At 41.1% G+C, this 14,328-nt stretch overlaps 1 protein-coding gene across 1 annotated transcript in view; it reads left to right on the top strand.

The window, feature by feature from the left end:
* Nucleotides 1-14,328, top strand: part of cubn (cubilin (intrinsic factor-cobalamin receptor)) — a 203,514-nt gene that overhangs the window by 174,884 nt on the left and 14,302 nt on the right. Inside the window, exon 59 of the mRNA XM_070986347.1 lies at nt 574-791. Coding sequence (XP_070842448.1) covers nt 574-791 — 218 coding nt within the window. The remainder of the gene's footprint in view (nt 1-573; nt 792-14,328) is intronic.

Raw genomic sequence — 14,328 nt, 5'->3', positions numbered from 1 at the left:
TGCAATAACTTTAATTCATTAATTGGACTGCAGGACTAGAATATTGAACTGAAAGTGAATTTGAGACATACCTTTTCAGCTATGGAGAGAGGGTCATTTTTACATTTTGTATAACACAGTAATTCCTTCCAGTCTGGTGAAATATTGCTCTTCAAAGCAAAGAAGGCTACTGCTATACTTAAAAATAAAATGAAAGGAATCTTTCAACATTTGATTTCACACTGATATTCATACACTACAAAATACATTGCATTAATAAATCCCTGAGTAACATAAAGAGAGAATGGGAGGGCAGAGAGGAAAAGAGGAAGAGACATGAAAAAAGGAACAGAAGCTTGAAATTATTACTCATTTTGCAGATCATTCTAACATTCTAGCACCATTGTTATATTAACATAACCAAATGTAACTGAATGTAACCTTGTTTGTCAATTGAAGAAAATAAACTTTCAGAGCCCTGTTGATCTGGATTGGGCTTAGGGTATAATTTTAAAGACACAGAGAGCTCTAAAGCTTTATGTAATGTTTCCTTTCAGCCCCTTTCAGAAAAGTTATCCTTTTCTCTTGGCACAGGTTTAACACCTTCCACCTAGAGGCATCTTCCTCCTGTCGCTATGATTATTTGGCAGTGTATGATGGACAGGACACCTTGGCACCTTTGCTTGGGAAATTCTGTGGTGCAGTGCTCCCACCTGATCTGCGCTCCTCCACCAACCAACTGTTCATCATCTTTAGGACAGATGCCACAGTGAATGGGATTGGCTGGAGGGCTACTTACAGTGAGACACTTGGTAGGTGTTACTCTTTATTGATGCCAGTTGAAGACGAATTAGCTATTTCCATTTCATAGCAGCTTATGCTTGCAATAAAACATGTAATAAACTGAAAGAAAGGCTGAAAAAATGAGCTGTGGCCAACTTTTGGTGAATGTTTGGTTAAACACTGATTTATTTTGAAAGATGCACCATTTAAATTTTGACAAATTTACACTATTTCCATTTTTTGGTGTCTAACTTACAAATGGGGTAATGGTTATTGTAAGGGTCTAACAACATTATGGAAAGTTTCCCTACAATGGTAGACCTTATTGTTAAATAAAATGTAAAAACAGCCGCTATATTGCTGTCCTCAAAGCCAACAGACTCCATTGACAGAAATGGTCATTTTACCTCTCAGATTATCGTAAAAGCACACTTCAGGCTTGACAGAAACAAAATAAAACTCACCAAAACCATCTTGATAAGTCTTTCCACTTTTCCAACAATCACCAACGTTTTGTTGAAATAAAGCAATAATTCACAAAGTTAGATGTGAAAATATTCTGGGTCTACTCACTGTTTTCCCTATGGCCTGTCTGACCTCCCTCTCCTCATCTGATATTTTCACATCTCAGTCAATTAAGTGTATAAAGTATTTTATATTACCGCAAAAAAAAAAAAAAAAATCTTCTTTGGCGAACCATTTTTTTCCAGTGACAACAGAGCATGTACCAGTAATTATTAAAAAATATGGAAGATTAAACAATATATCAAACCAAGCAAAAAGTATTGAGGTTACTCGCAACACTGCATAAGATAATTAGTTATTGTTGGCCCAAAGCGGAAATTTGTTTACAGTAGCACAAGGGCAGAAAAAAAGTACAGGGTAATAGTAATATAGTAATCGAGAACCTAAAAATAAACAATTAAAAAGTACATAGAGCAAAGATTAAGAACAGAAATATAGCTGCAAGTGGCAATTCATTTAAAATAGGGAAGCATCTCAATGGGAGTGGAGTGGCTTTCAGGCTTCACAAAGGTGAAGCCTGAAAGCCCTGAAAGTCACTTCAGCTTTTTTGTTTCTTTTTTTTGTTTGTTTTTTTTTGTTGTTGTTTTTTTTCCACACACTTATTTCATGATCACAAAGCCTGCAGTATTAATTATGCAATCAAAGGTCCACCATTTGTGTCATTTCATCAGATTTGAATGGTAAAGAGACACTGAAAAATAGGACTTTTTGATATAGTAAAATATATTCATTCATTTATTGTCATCATCAAGATTCAGTGAGAACTAGAATTTCTTCAGTAAAAATGTAAATATTTATTGCTTTTATTCATGTAAAAAATGAACTGTGCAAGAAGAGTAAGTTGTATTATACTTATACTCATAATATTTAAACATTTTATTGTTACTGTACTTAAACCCAGAAAAACTACATAAATCTTAATGTAAAAAGTCGAGCATGTTTGAATTTGCGCATGTGCCCTCGGATGACACACAGTTCCCCATTTCAACGTTTGAACGCCTTTGACCAGAGAAGTCAGGGGCTGCTTTCAAGGTGCTGCATGGCAGGATTATCTCCAATATAACGTAAGTTATCGCTTTTCTGTTTCAGTATAATAATATACAGGTTCGTGTCCATTTTGATAGTTCAATGCATGTTTGGTAGAGGCAATATATGTTACTATTAATTTTTACTAGGTTAGAAAAAAATAATGGCATACTCTGTACCAAAGAGGGGAAAGTTAGTCGAAAGTAGCAGAGAGGATAAGTGGTAAACATGGAAAGAGTCATCCTGTCAAGTGAACTTTAGCGTAATGAAAGTGGTGATTATTAAGCTCATGATAAAGCTCTTACTTTCACGGGTAACTTATCAAAATGCAGCAATATAATAATAATAAAAAAAATGCTGGTAAGGGCAGTGGGTATGCTGACTATTTGGACAAATTGTTTATACATTGTAGCAAGTAATTTATCGAAAGATTCTGCACATAGACACATTGTTTGAAATCACAGTGTTAGCAGTGCTCCTGTCAACCATCCTGTTGTCACACTTCGGATGTGATGCCAATCGGAATCACTCACAAAATGGTGCCGTTTACCACTCACATGTAACTCAGTTGTTTACAGTATTAAGCTTTCTAATGCACATGTCTTTGTTCTGCAGTTTTCTATCATTATATTTAACTTAATTAGACATTTAACCAAGTGAAAAATGTGGGGGGTTTTTTTGCATGTGTTTGTTCTGTAAATTAAACAGTTAAGTCACTTTGAATGATTGAAGCAGTTCTATTTGTATTTGTTTCTCAATAGAGTTTGCTTGAAATTTTCTTCGTAAATTGTATACAGGAGGACATCCACAGTGAGCCCACACAGTGCATCTTTGAGATCGTGGTGGTCCATGGTACTGATGGAGAGGATCCAGTGGATGGATCCATCTTCCTTGGCAAGAAGGCAAGAAGATACTGCCAGGATGTGGCAGTACCACCAAAGCTTCCACACTCCTGATGGGGCTCATTTACTGCAGCAACAACTTGTAAAAGACAGCTCCATTGGACCCTGCACTCACATTCAACAGCTGGGCTTTATATGAACTCCCAATGTCCAGACACTCAGACTTTCCATCTTCCCAGTGATCTTTTTCAGTTTTGAATCTCCGAAGGACTTGGATGTGGTCAAATACGGCCAATATGTGTTGACGAGTTTGAAAACTATTTTGCAGTTTCAAAGATGGTCTAATGCAGGGGTGAGCAACCTGTTCCACAAAGGGCCGCTGTGGCTGCAGGTCTTCTTTCCAACCAAGCAGCAGCACCCCAGACTTGAGTCATTCAATCAACTGATCTCACTCTTCAGACAGCTGATTGGTCAAACTGTGAGCTCTTGCTTGGTTGGAAAGAAGACCTGCAGCCACAGTGGCCCTTTGTGGAACAGGTTGCCCACCCCTGGTCTAATGCATAGATGCAAACATAATTATTGTGAACTGACAATGTATGGTGTGTCAGTGTGAGTATCAGTAATCCGTCCATTATTTATTATTATTTTAATCAACCCTAAACCTAAACTCGACCATAACTCAGTTGAAAGCCTTGTTCTCACTCTTTCTCATGAAAAATGGAAAACAGTGCAGCCAGTTTTATTTGTTATAGTATACCGCTCTCCTGGTCCTTACTCCGAATTTGTAGCTGGGTTCTCGGAATTTCCATCAGGTTTAGTCCTTAAAGCCATCCATCCATTTTCTATACCGCGTATCCCGTTCAGGGCTGGAGCCTATCCCAACTGTCAGCGGGCGAGAGGCGGGGTACCTAGACCGGTCCCCAGTCGATCACAGGGCAACATACAGAGACAAACGACCATTCACACTCACACCTAGGGGCAATTTTAGAGTCACCAATTAACCTAATGGGTATGTTTTTGGTCTGTGGGAGGAAGTTGGAGTACCCAGAAGAGAACACACGCATGCACGGGAAGAACATGCAAACTTCACACAGAAAGGCCCCGCCCAGGGATCGAACCGGCAACCTTCTTGATGTGAGGCATGCGCACTACATCACTACTATCTGCTTTGAGGACATGCTGCCCATGTCCTCAAAGCAGATAAAGTAATTATTGTAGGTGACTTTAATGTACATATTGACATTGATAATGACAGCCTTAGCACTGCGTTTATCTCAGTATTAGACTCAACTGGCTTCCATCAGAATGTACATGAAATGACTCACTGTTTTAACCACACCCTTGACCTTGTTCTGACATATGGCATTGAAATTGAAGACTTAACAGTCTCCTCACAGAATCCTCTTTTATCGGACCATCATTTAATAACTTTTGAATTCATATTACCAGACTACCAGCCAGTAGGCAAAAATTCTTATACCAGACTCCCGTCTGATAGTGCTGTAGCTAGATTTAAGGATATGATCCCATCAGCATTTAATTCAATGCCATGTCTCAATACAACAGAGGATTCCTATGCTAACCTTAATCCCTCCCAGATTGACTACCTGGTTGATAGTGCTACAGGCTCATTGCATATGACTCTTGACTCTGTTGCTCCCCTAAAAAAGAAGATAATTAAATAGAGGAGGTTAGCTCCATGGTATACCCCTCAAACCCGCATATTAAAGCAAACGTCATGGAAAATAGAAAGGAAATGGCGTTCTACCAATTGGGAAAAATTTCGATTCACCTGGCAAGACAGTCTTAAAATATACAGGAAAGCCCTCCACAGTGCCAGGGCAGCCTATTACTCTGCACTAATAGAGGAAAATAAGAACAATCCCAGGTTTCTCTTCTTCTTCTTTTCTGTAGCCAGGCTGACAGAGAGCCATAATTCTGTTGAACCATGTATTCCTTTAGTTCTGAACAGTAATGACTTCATTAGCTTCTTTAATGATAAAATTCTAACTAATTGAGACAGAATTCATCGGCTCCTGCCGTCACAACAGGTACTGTTTTGTCTTCAAACACTTGTCTTCAAACACTTTGTTTTACACCTGTCGACCTTCACCAATTAATTTCAATAATTTCATCATCAAAATCATCAACCTGTATTTTAGATCCCATCCCGACTAAGCTCTTCAGTATTAGACATGATCAATCTATCTTTATCAACAGGCTACGTACCACAGTCCTTTAAAGTAGCTGTGATAAAACTTCTACTTAAAAAGCCTACTCTTGATCCAGGGGTTTTAGCCAACTATAGACCAATATCCAACCTTCCATTTCTCTCAAAAAACTCTTGAGAAAGCAGTTGCTAATCAGCTGTGCGACTTTCTATACAAAAATAGTTTATTTTTTTATTATTATTATTAATAGATCTTAGTGCTGCGTTTGACACCAATGACCATGGTATCCTATTGCAGAGACTGGAACACTTCACTGGCATTAAGGGAACTGCGCTAAGCTGGTTTAAATCCTACTTGTCAGATCGCTCTCAGTTTGTACACCTTAATGACGACTCCTCTGTGCTCGTTAAAGTCATGTCAGGACATGTCCTTTCACTCCCATGTAAAACAAATTTCATGGACTGCCTTTTTTCACCTATGTAATATTGCAAAAATCGGGCATATTTTGTCTCAAAATGATGCAGAAAAACGAGTCCATGCATTCGTAACTTCCAGGTTGGATTATTGCAATTCCTTACTATCAGGCTGCCCAAACTCGTTGCTGAATATTCTCCTGTTGCTCCAGAACGCTGCAGCATGTGTTCTGACAAAAACAAGGAAGAGAGATCATATTTCTCCAATACTAGCCACTCAGCACTGGCTCCCTGTAAAGTTTAGAATAGAACTTAAAATTCTCCTCCTTACTTACAAAGCCATAAATGGTCAGGCACCTTCTTATCTTAAATAGCTCATAATACCTTATTACCCCATTCGAACACTGCATTCCCAGAATGCAGGCCTACTTATGGTTCCTAAAGTCTCCAAAAGCAGAACAGGAGCCAGAGCATTTAGCTATCAAGCTCCTCTCCTCTGGAACCATCTTACAGTCTTTGTCCGGGAGGCAGACACTGTCTCTACATTTAAGAGTAGGCTTAAAACCTTCCTTTTTGATAAAGCTTATAGTTAGGGCTGGCTCAGGCCTGCCCTGGACCAGCCCCTTGTTATGCTGCTATAGCTTTACTGTCGGAGGACCTCCACAGACACACCGAGCTCCTCTGTCCTTCTCTCCCTCTCCATCTGCACGTTTTCATGTGCTACCATGGTGTGTTACTAACTTAGCTCCTTCCCCGGAGTCTCTGTGCTTTGTCGTCTCGCAGGTTCCCATGGACAGTGGCTGAATCTGGATTGTGGATTACAGCTGCGTCTCCTGCCATGGCCCTGCCTGACATCCACTGGAACTGCTACTACTATTATTACATCCACTGTCACTGTTACTGTGACTGCATGTCTGTCTGTCTGTCTCTCTATCTCTCCTTCTCTCTGTCTCTGACTGCATTTCTGTCTGTCTCTTCACACTCTCTCTTGCTCTCCCTCTCTAACCCAACCGGTCGAGGCAGATGGCCGCCCACCCTCGCCATTTTTCACCAAGTGCTTGCTCATGAGGGAGTTGTTGGGTCTCTGCAGATAAAAGAGCTTGGCCTGTACCAGCTCTGTATGGAAAGTGTCCTGAGACAACTATTGTTGTGAAAAAAATTGAGGCAAGAAATATGTGATGCATTAAAAGAACATGTGTTCCTATTTCATCAATACTGTGTCGGGGAATCAGATCACTTAACCTTGAAGTTTAATGTTGCACTCGTTAATATGAAAGGGGCACCAACCTTCCTCAGCTCAGAAGGATTTTATTTAGTATTTCTTTTAATGCTGATTTAATAATAATTAATGAATTAATGGTATATGAGTCTGATAATCTGAAGTGTAAATGCTTAATACAGGGATCGTACATTTCCAGCTCAATAGGACACTGTCTGACAACGACTTAAATGAAAAGTATTGTTTATTTGACACAACAATGAGAATGGATATGAACAGTAAATATTACGACAAATAATATGGATGATATGAGGTAACACAAACAACTGAATGAGGAAACTATGGCAAAATAATTGCAGAATGAGTTTGGCAATAGTAAGAAGTCGTTTTCACAAACGTAATGTTAATTTCTTGAATGAATGACTATGCAAGTTCAATGAGAATTATTATAACCATAAAACACCAACTCTTTGTTAAAAAACACATGAAATGCCTACTTTTCTGCCAGCGACGCTCCAGTGGATGTCTGCTCCGATCTGACGCAAAGGGGGCCCCAGGCTGTTGCTCGTGTCTTTGGTCTGCTCTGCGGCCCCACGGGCAAACCAGTCAAACCGCAGTGCTGAGCCAATCTTGGACAGAGATGTTTCAGGGCTTTCAACCCCCCGTGTCGGCAACAGGCGAGAAGTGTCTTTTCGATGGTTGTTTGACCCAGACAGATGAGCTGAGGCTGGCTGCAGGACTTTGGTCCCAAGAGGTTGGCAGTCGTACGGCAAAAAAAAAAAACCTTTAAGCTAATAATAAAGTTGAAAATACTTTCGATGGCATCTGCAAAATTACTATTACTTGATTTGGCTTTAACTTCAAAAAAGTTCTGCAGCTTAACGTGGCAAGCAAAAATGAAAGTTGCACCAACTAAAAAAAAAAAGTTTTTCTCAATAAAAGGAGTCAAGCAACTAGACATGTATGAACTCAACAAAAATGAGTAACAAGTAACAAAAACGTAGTAAGAAACAATGACTAAGAGAGAGAGTAAGAGAACAGAGTGATAACTATCAGACGACTCACAGAAGACTAAAAACCAAAACTCAGTAAGAGAATGAGATGCGTAGATACCCAGCGCTCCAAGGCGGGTCTCTGATGAACAGACCTACGCGTATGTGGGATGATTATCAGGTGAATGCTGTGATTCCATCTTATAGAGAGAAACGATTAACTATTGATCGCATGCAATGGAGTCATCTGCTTCTCACTATGGTCAATCACATAGATTTTAAAATATCAATTTTCAATAATATTTCAACATCGTTGAAATGTCATTGAAATTATTACTACTGTTACAGTTGTCTCATGTCAAGTATCCAAAACCTATCCGCTACGAATCTCTAGATGGCAGTATGGTTCCATGGTAGAAACTCAGAAAAACTTTCTAGGAGAACTAAGATCATAGTTTTGCAAGGAGGCACATGAGGTGAAGACGATATTTAAATAATTACAGTAAGTAAACTGACTTAATACAACAAAGTAATTTAAGATGACAAACAGAAAAAAAACTCCTTAATTACTTCATAACAGTAAATTGTAAGATTTACTATTTTGATGAAAGCAAATTTCCTATCTAAAAAAAACAAATTGAGTTTACTTAATTAATTCAAATAACTATAAAGTATGACTTCAATGAAATTAAGTACCATTTACTTAATATCATCATGAATGTTTACTTTAGTGGTAGGTACATTGTAGGAGCTATGAATGAATTTAGACATATTTTTTATGGGTATGATGGTTTAAATATTGGTGTTTGTTATTGTTTGTAATATTATTAAAGTGATTACTTTGATTATGAGTTTGTGCATAGCATCATGAGCTGATTATTGTTTTTCGTTAATGAAAAGTTAAACAGATTTTTCCGTATCGCAGTAATTTTTTCCGTTAAGCGAGTCAGACAAAGGAAGGACCCGGCCTCAGCCTCTCAGCGACTCTTTGTGTTTTGAAGTTGCTACATTTTTGTCAGACAGCACAATGGATATAACAGAGATAAATTACAGAGTTGGGTGCTTGGGACAAATGTTCCTAAACGCTTTGGAACCACTGCAAGTGATTCACAGTGTAAATGGGGGGCCCTATGCAATCAGGACAATGTTGGGCTGGACTGTGAATGGACCTCTAAAGGGAGAAAGTGAGGAAGCACTGTTTTGTGAGCAGCCAGAGTAATTAGTGAAGTGTCAGTTGTGAATTTGGATGAACTTTGGCAGCAGCAATTCAAGATGGATTTCCCTGAATACATTGTGGATGAGCAACCTGGAATGTCAAGGGAGGATCATAGGTTTATGGACTTGGTTATACTTAACAAAGCAAGTGAATGGTCATTACCAGATCAGCTTACCATTAAGGAATGAGGAACTCAACATGCCAAATAACAGGATAATTGTTGAGCAACGTGCCAAGTACGTGAAGAAAAGGCTTCTGAAAGGCTCGTTCCATTCTTGTGAGCAAGCACTTGAAACTTGAAAATGTCCCTTTAACAGGCAGAAACCCCAGGCAGAACCAGGCTCTGGGTGGGCGGCCATCTGCCTTGACAGGTTGGGTGAGAGAGGGAGAGCAAGAGAGAGAGAATGAGACAGACAGAGAGAGACAGACAGAAATGCAGTCAGAGAGAGAGAGAGAGAGACAGAGAGAGACAGACAGAAATGCAATCACACTAACAGTGACAGTGGATGTGGTAATAGTAGTAGCAGTTGCAGTGGATGTCAGGCAGGGCCATGGCAGGAAATGCAGCTGTAATCCACAATTCAGATTCAACCACTATCCATGGGAACGTGCGAGACAACAAAGCATAGAGACTCCGGGGAAGAAGCTAAAGGCCATGGTAGCACATGAAAACGTGCAGATGGAGAGGGAGAGAAGGACAGAGGAGCTCGGTGTGTCTGTGGAGGTCCTCCGACAGTAAAGCTATAGCAGCATAACAAGGGGCTGGTCCAGGGCAGGCCTGAGCCAGCCCTAACTATAAGCTTTATCAAAAAGCCTACTCTTAAATGTAGAGACAGTGTCTGCCTGCTGGACAGAGAATGGAAGATGGTTCCAGAGGAGAGGAGCTTGATAGCTAAATGCTCTGGCTCCTGTTCTGCTTTTGGAGACTTTAGGAACCATAAGTAGGCCTGCATTCTGGGAATGCAGTGTTCGAATGGGGTAATAAGGTATTATGAGCTATTTAAGATAAGAAGGTGCCTGACCATTTATGGCTTTGTAAGTAAGGAGGAGAATTTTAAGTTCTATTCTAAACTTTACAGGGAGCCAGTGCTGAGTGGCTAGTATTGGAGAAATATGATCTCTCTTCCTCATTTTTGTCAGAACACGTGCTGTGTTCTGGAGCAACAGGAGAATATTCAGCAACGAGTTTGGGCAGCCTGATAGTAAGGAATTGCAATAATCCAACCTGGAAGTTACGAATGCATGGACTCGTTTTTCTGCATCATTTTGAGACAAAATATGCCTGATTTTTGTAATATTACATAGGTGAAAAAGGCAGTCCTTGAAATTTGTTTCACATGGGAGTGAAAGGACATGTCCTGACATGACTTTAGCGAGCACAGAGGAGTCGTCATTAAGGTGTACAAACTGAGAGCGATCTGACAAGAAGGATTTAAACCAGCTTAGTGCAGTTTCCTTAATGCCAATGAAGTTTTCCAGTCTCTGCAATGGGATACCATGGTCAATGGTGTCAAACGCAGCACTAAGATCGAATAAGACTAGTACAGAGACAAATCCTTTATCAGATGCAATTAGAAGGTCATTTGTAACTTTAAACAGTGTTGTCTCTGTGCTATGATGCAATCTAAATCCTGACTGGAAATCCTCAAATAAACTATTTTTGTGTAGAAGGTCGCACAGCTGATCAGCAACTGCTTTCTCAAGAACATCTCTGACCCTCTTGGAATCCTGAGCCCTGTTGTGTTCTCAGCTAAGGAAATCTTCAGGAACCTGTGCAGGAGATCACTTGGCATACGCTCAAAAGTACACTGTGCTTTTGTCATGGGAAAGGCTAAGGTGGCACCACTTAAATCTGTTCTCATCCTTAGTACAGAGCTCATCACTACCACTATGGCAAGCCACATTGATGTTCTGTGGAAGAGAGAGCTACACCGGGACCTTCACAATTCTGTGTTTTGCATCTGTGCTCAAATATATCAAGAATGAGACTTCAGGTTGAAAGAAATTCTCAAAGTTTCACGGTCTTCTCAATGGAGGCATGTAGACACTGCAAGCAACCCAGCAGATGTGGCCTCTAGATGCATTCCTCAAATCAAACATGGGTGTCAGGTCCACCTTTTCTCCATCAACCTAAGCGTGTGTGGCCTGTTAAAATAAGATGTGATCAGGCTATCACTACAACCTGCATTTGTGTGGATGTTATTGTGCATCTGATAGCTGTGATCAAGAATGACCTGTGGTTGAGCTCCTTCCTGCACTGGGGATGTTAAAGTCTTGTGCTGAAGAAGCTGCTCAGCGTCTTCACAGTGTGGTGCAGGGGGTGGGAGGAGTTGTCCATGATGGATGTCAGCTTGGCTAACATCCTTCTGTCCACCACCTCCTCGATGGAGTCCAGTGGGCAGCCCAGGAGAGAGCTGGCTCTCTTAACCAGTTTGTTCAATCTCTTCCTGTCTCTGTCCGTGCTGCCCCCTCCCCAGCACACCACAGTGTCATAGAAAGTCCAGAGTAGAGCCCTGCACACACCAAAGGACCTCAGTCTCCTCAGCAGTTGTAGGCGACTCTGGCCCTTCCTGTACAGGGCGTTGGTATTGTCTGTCCAGTTCAGTTTATTCTGGAGGTGAACACCCAGGTACTTAACAATGGCCGAGCCCTGGATGTTCACTGGTGTGTGAGGGGAAGGTTTCCTTCGGAAATCAATAACCATCTTTCTGGTCTTGCTGGTGTTTAGGATCAGGTGGTTCTGCTGACACCAGTCCATGAAGTCCATGATGACCCCCCTGTACTCCTGCTCATTCTCCTCTGACACACAGCCAACAATGGCACTGTCATCAGAGAATTTCTGCAGATGACAGAGGGTGGAGTTGTACAAGAAGTCCAAGGTGTAGAGGGCGCAAAAGTGCGCTGAAAGCTCTACCCCAGACCTGTTCAACTCTGTGCGCCAGCGGTACACCACTGGACAAGTGGATTTTCGTAAACCGGCGGATTCGTGTGTCACGTCACCAATACCTCACAGGCAGGTTTCCACAGTGTCTGGCATTTCACTGCAATCAATAATTAGCAACAGCCACAATTCAATGCAACTATCTGAGTCAGTACATACAGTCAGACCTAAATGTATATATTTTGATCAGTATCTCACATGACCACATCGCAAGCGCGTTCGGCTCGCATAATGGTCACTCAACCTGACCAAATGTACACGGGTGAAACAGGGATGTCTGGTGATCTGTGACTCAAATTGCCTGATGACAAACGTGTATGCCAATTTCCCCGGGTCGGCACATGACTCATTCATCGTGGCGAATTCTAGCATCCCTACAGTCTTTCAGGGGGCACCCCTCTGGATGGGTGGCTGCTAGGTGATAACAGCTATCCACTGAAAACGTGGTTGATGACGCCATATATCACACATTCAACAAGACGGCAGCGTGGTTTTAACGGTGTTTTCAGCAGTGCTCGATCAGTCATCGACTACACACTGCGATCAATAATTTGCAACAGCCACGATTCAATGCAACTATCTGAGTCAGCACATACAGTCAGACCTAAATTTATATATTTTGATCAGTATCTCATCTGACCACATCGCAAACGCAATCAGCACGCGTAATGGTCACTCACCCTGACCGAAAGTACACAGGTGAAACAGGGATGCAAACTAATCAATTAACGTCGCTGTGCCAGAAAACAGCCGTGGCATCCTACAGAGCATGCACTGCATCTATCTCAGAGCACTCGAGAGACAGAGAGAGACAGACACATGGAAAAAAACCTAAGTGATGATCGTTGTCTGCTATTACCCACGTCATTTCATTCCAAATACAAATGTAATCATAGTAATGCTTAACGTTATCTGCAAAGATGGAGTACATCATCGCTTTGAGGTGGAGGAGGAGGAGGAGGAGGAGGAGGCGGCCGAGGATTTACCATCTAAGGACCTCATATTTAGACATGAGTGACGTCAGTCTCCTCCTGGGAGAAGTTTGGGCGTCAGACACTTTCCTGCGCGGGCTCAGTCATCCTCGAAAGTATAAGACAGTATAACCCATACCTGTCAACACTAAAATCTGAAAATAAGGGAAGTTGGTCCCACTAACCTTACCAACGTCCACATCCTCCTTATGTTTAGACAAGGCTAGACACAGTAAATCCTTAAAATTATGACAAGGCAGGTACTTACTTTAAAATATCGGCGCAACAAGGGTTGGGTTAACAAGTTCCTACATTAAGTGACTACAGTTAGGTGGTCAGAATCAGATACCTGCTTGAAAGTGAAATGCTGTGAACATCCCGGTATTATATAATTGAAAAACAAAAGGGCATATGAATTCAGCACTTGGTTTATTTATGTATTACTTGAAAGACATGTACATATCACTGACACATTATGATTCAGTTGTGATTTTGAGAGAGGCTGCTGTTCTACACACTGCCAACTGATAGGGGAATGTAGCAAACACATTAAATCAGTAAATAGGTGGTTATGCCCCCTGTCAACTTAATTTTGTTTCTTTTTTTAGAAAGAAACAACAATATTTTCCTGTAAAGTAGATACAGGAAAATATTGAAGTACCAGTACCAGTACCAGAAAATCCCAGGAAAAACGGGAGGATTGACAGGCATGCAGCAACTCTGCTGCTCTCTGTCTTTCTGTGATTGTCTGAGTGGAGAGGTGTGCCAGAGCAGAGCCTCTCCACGTGACACGTGGACAAATGTGTCCTTAGTGGACCCCATGTTCCAAAGGTGCAAGGGCAAGAATGGAGATAGCATATGGACAGGTTTCTACCAAAATGCCCAAGTTGTATCTACACTTTCGGTTGTTTTGTTGTTGTGAAGAAACATATTTTGCACAGCCAGTGCATTTGAAATAAGGTAAGGTTTTGTTTTTTTTTTAAATATTGGTCTGACCGGCCCCTACAGACAGTTGATCAGCGGCCCGATTGACACTGGGCTGGCCCAATCACATCGTTAAACACCCACTTTGGCCCTGCGGCGTAGTACATTCAGCAAAACAAACAAACAAACAAAAAAAGCCAGCCCAAGAGTTTGTTCCTAAACACCGACCGGCCCTCGACACACACCAATAGGTTATTTTCTTCACTGACACGTGACAGGGCTCACCTCACCCAATCATTTCATGAAACACTTCCCCTCTTTTACGG

This window comes from Chaetodon trifascialis, chromosome 18 (genome assembly GCF_039877785.1).
Source record: "Chaetodon trifascialis isolate fChaTrf1 chromosome 18, fChaTrf1.hap1, whole genome shotgun sequence".
In the NCBI taxonomy this organism is placed as follows: Eukaryota; Metazoa; Chordata; class Actinopteri; order Chaetodontiformes; family Chaetodontidae; genus Chaetodon; species Chaetodon trifascialis.
Note: the sequence above shows the minus strand (reverse complement) of the source record. Positions and strands in the feature narration are given on the sequence as shown.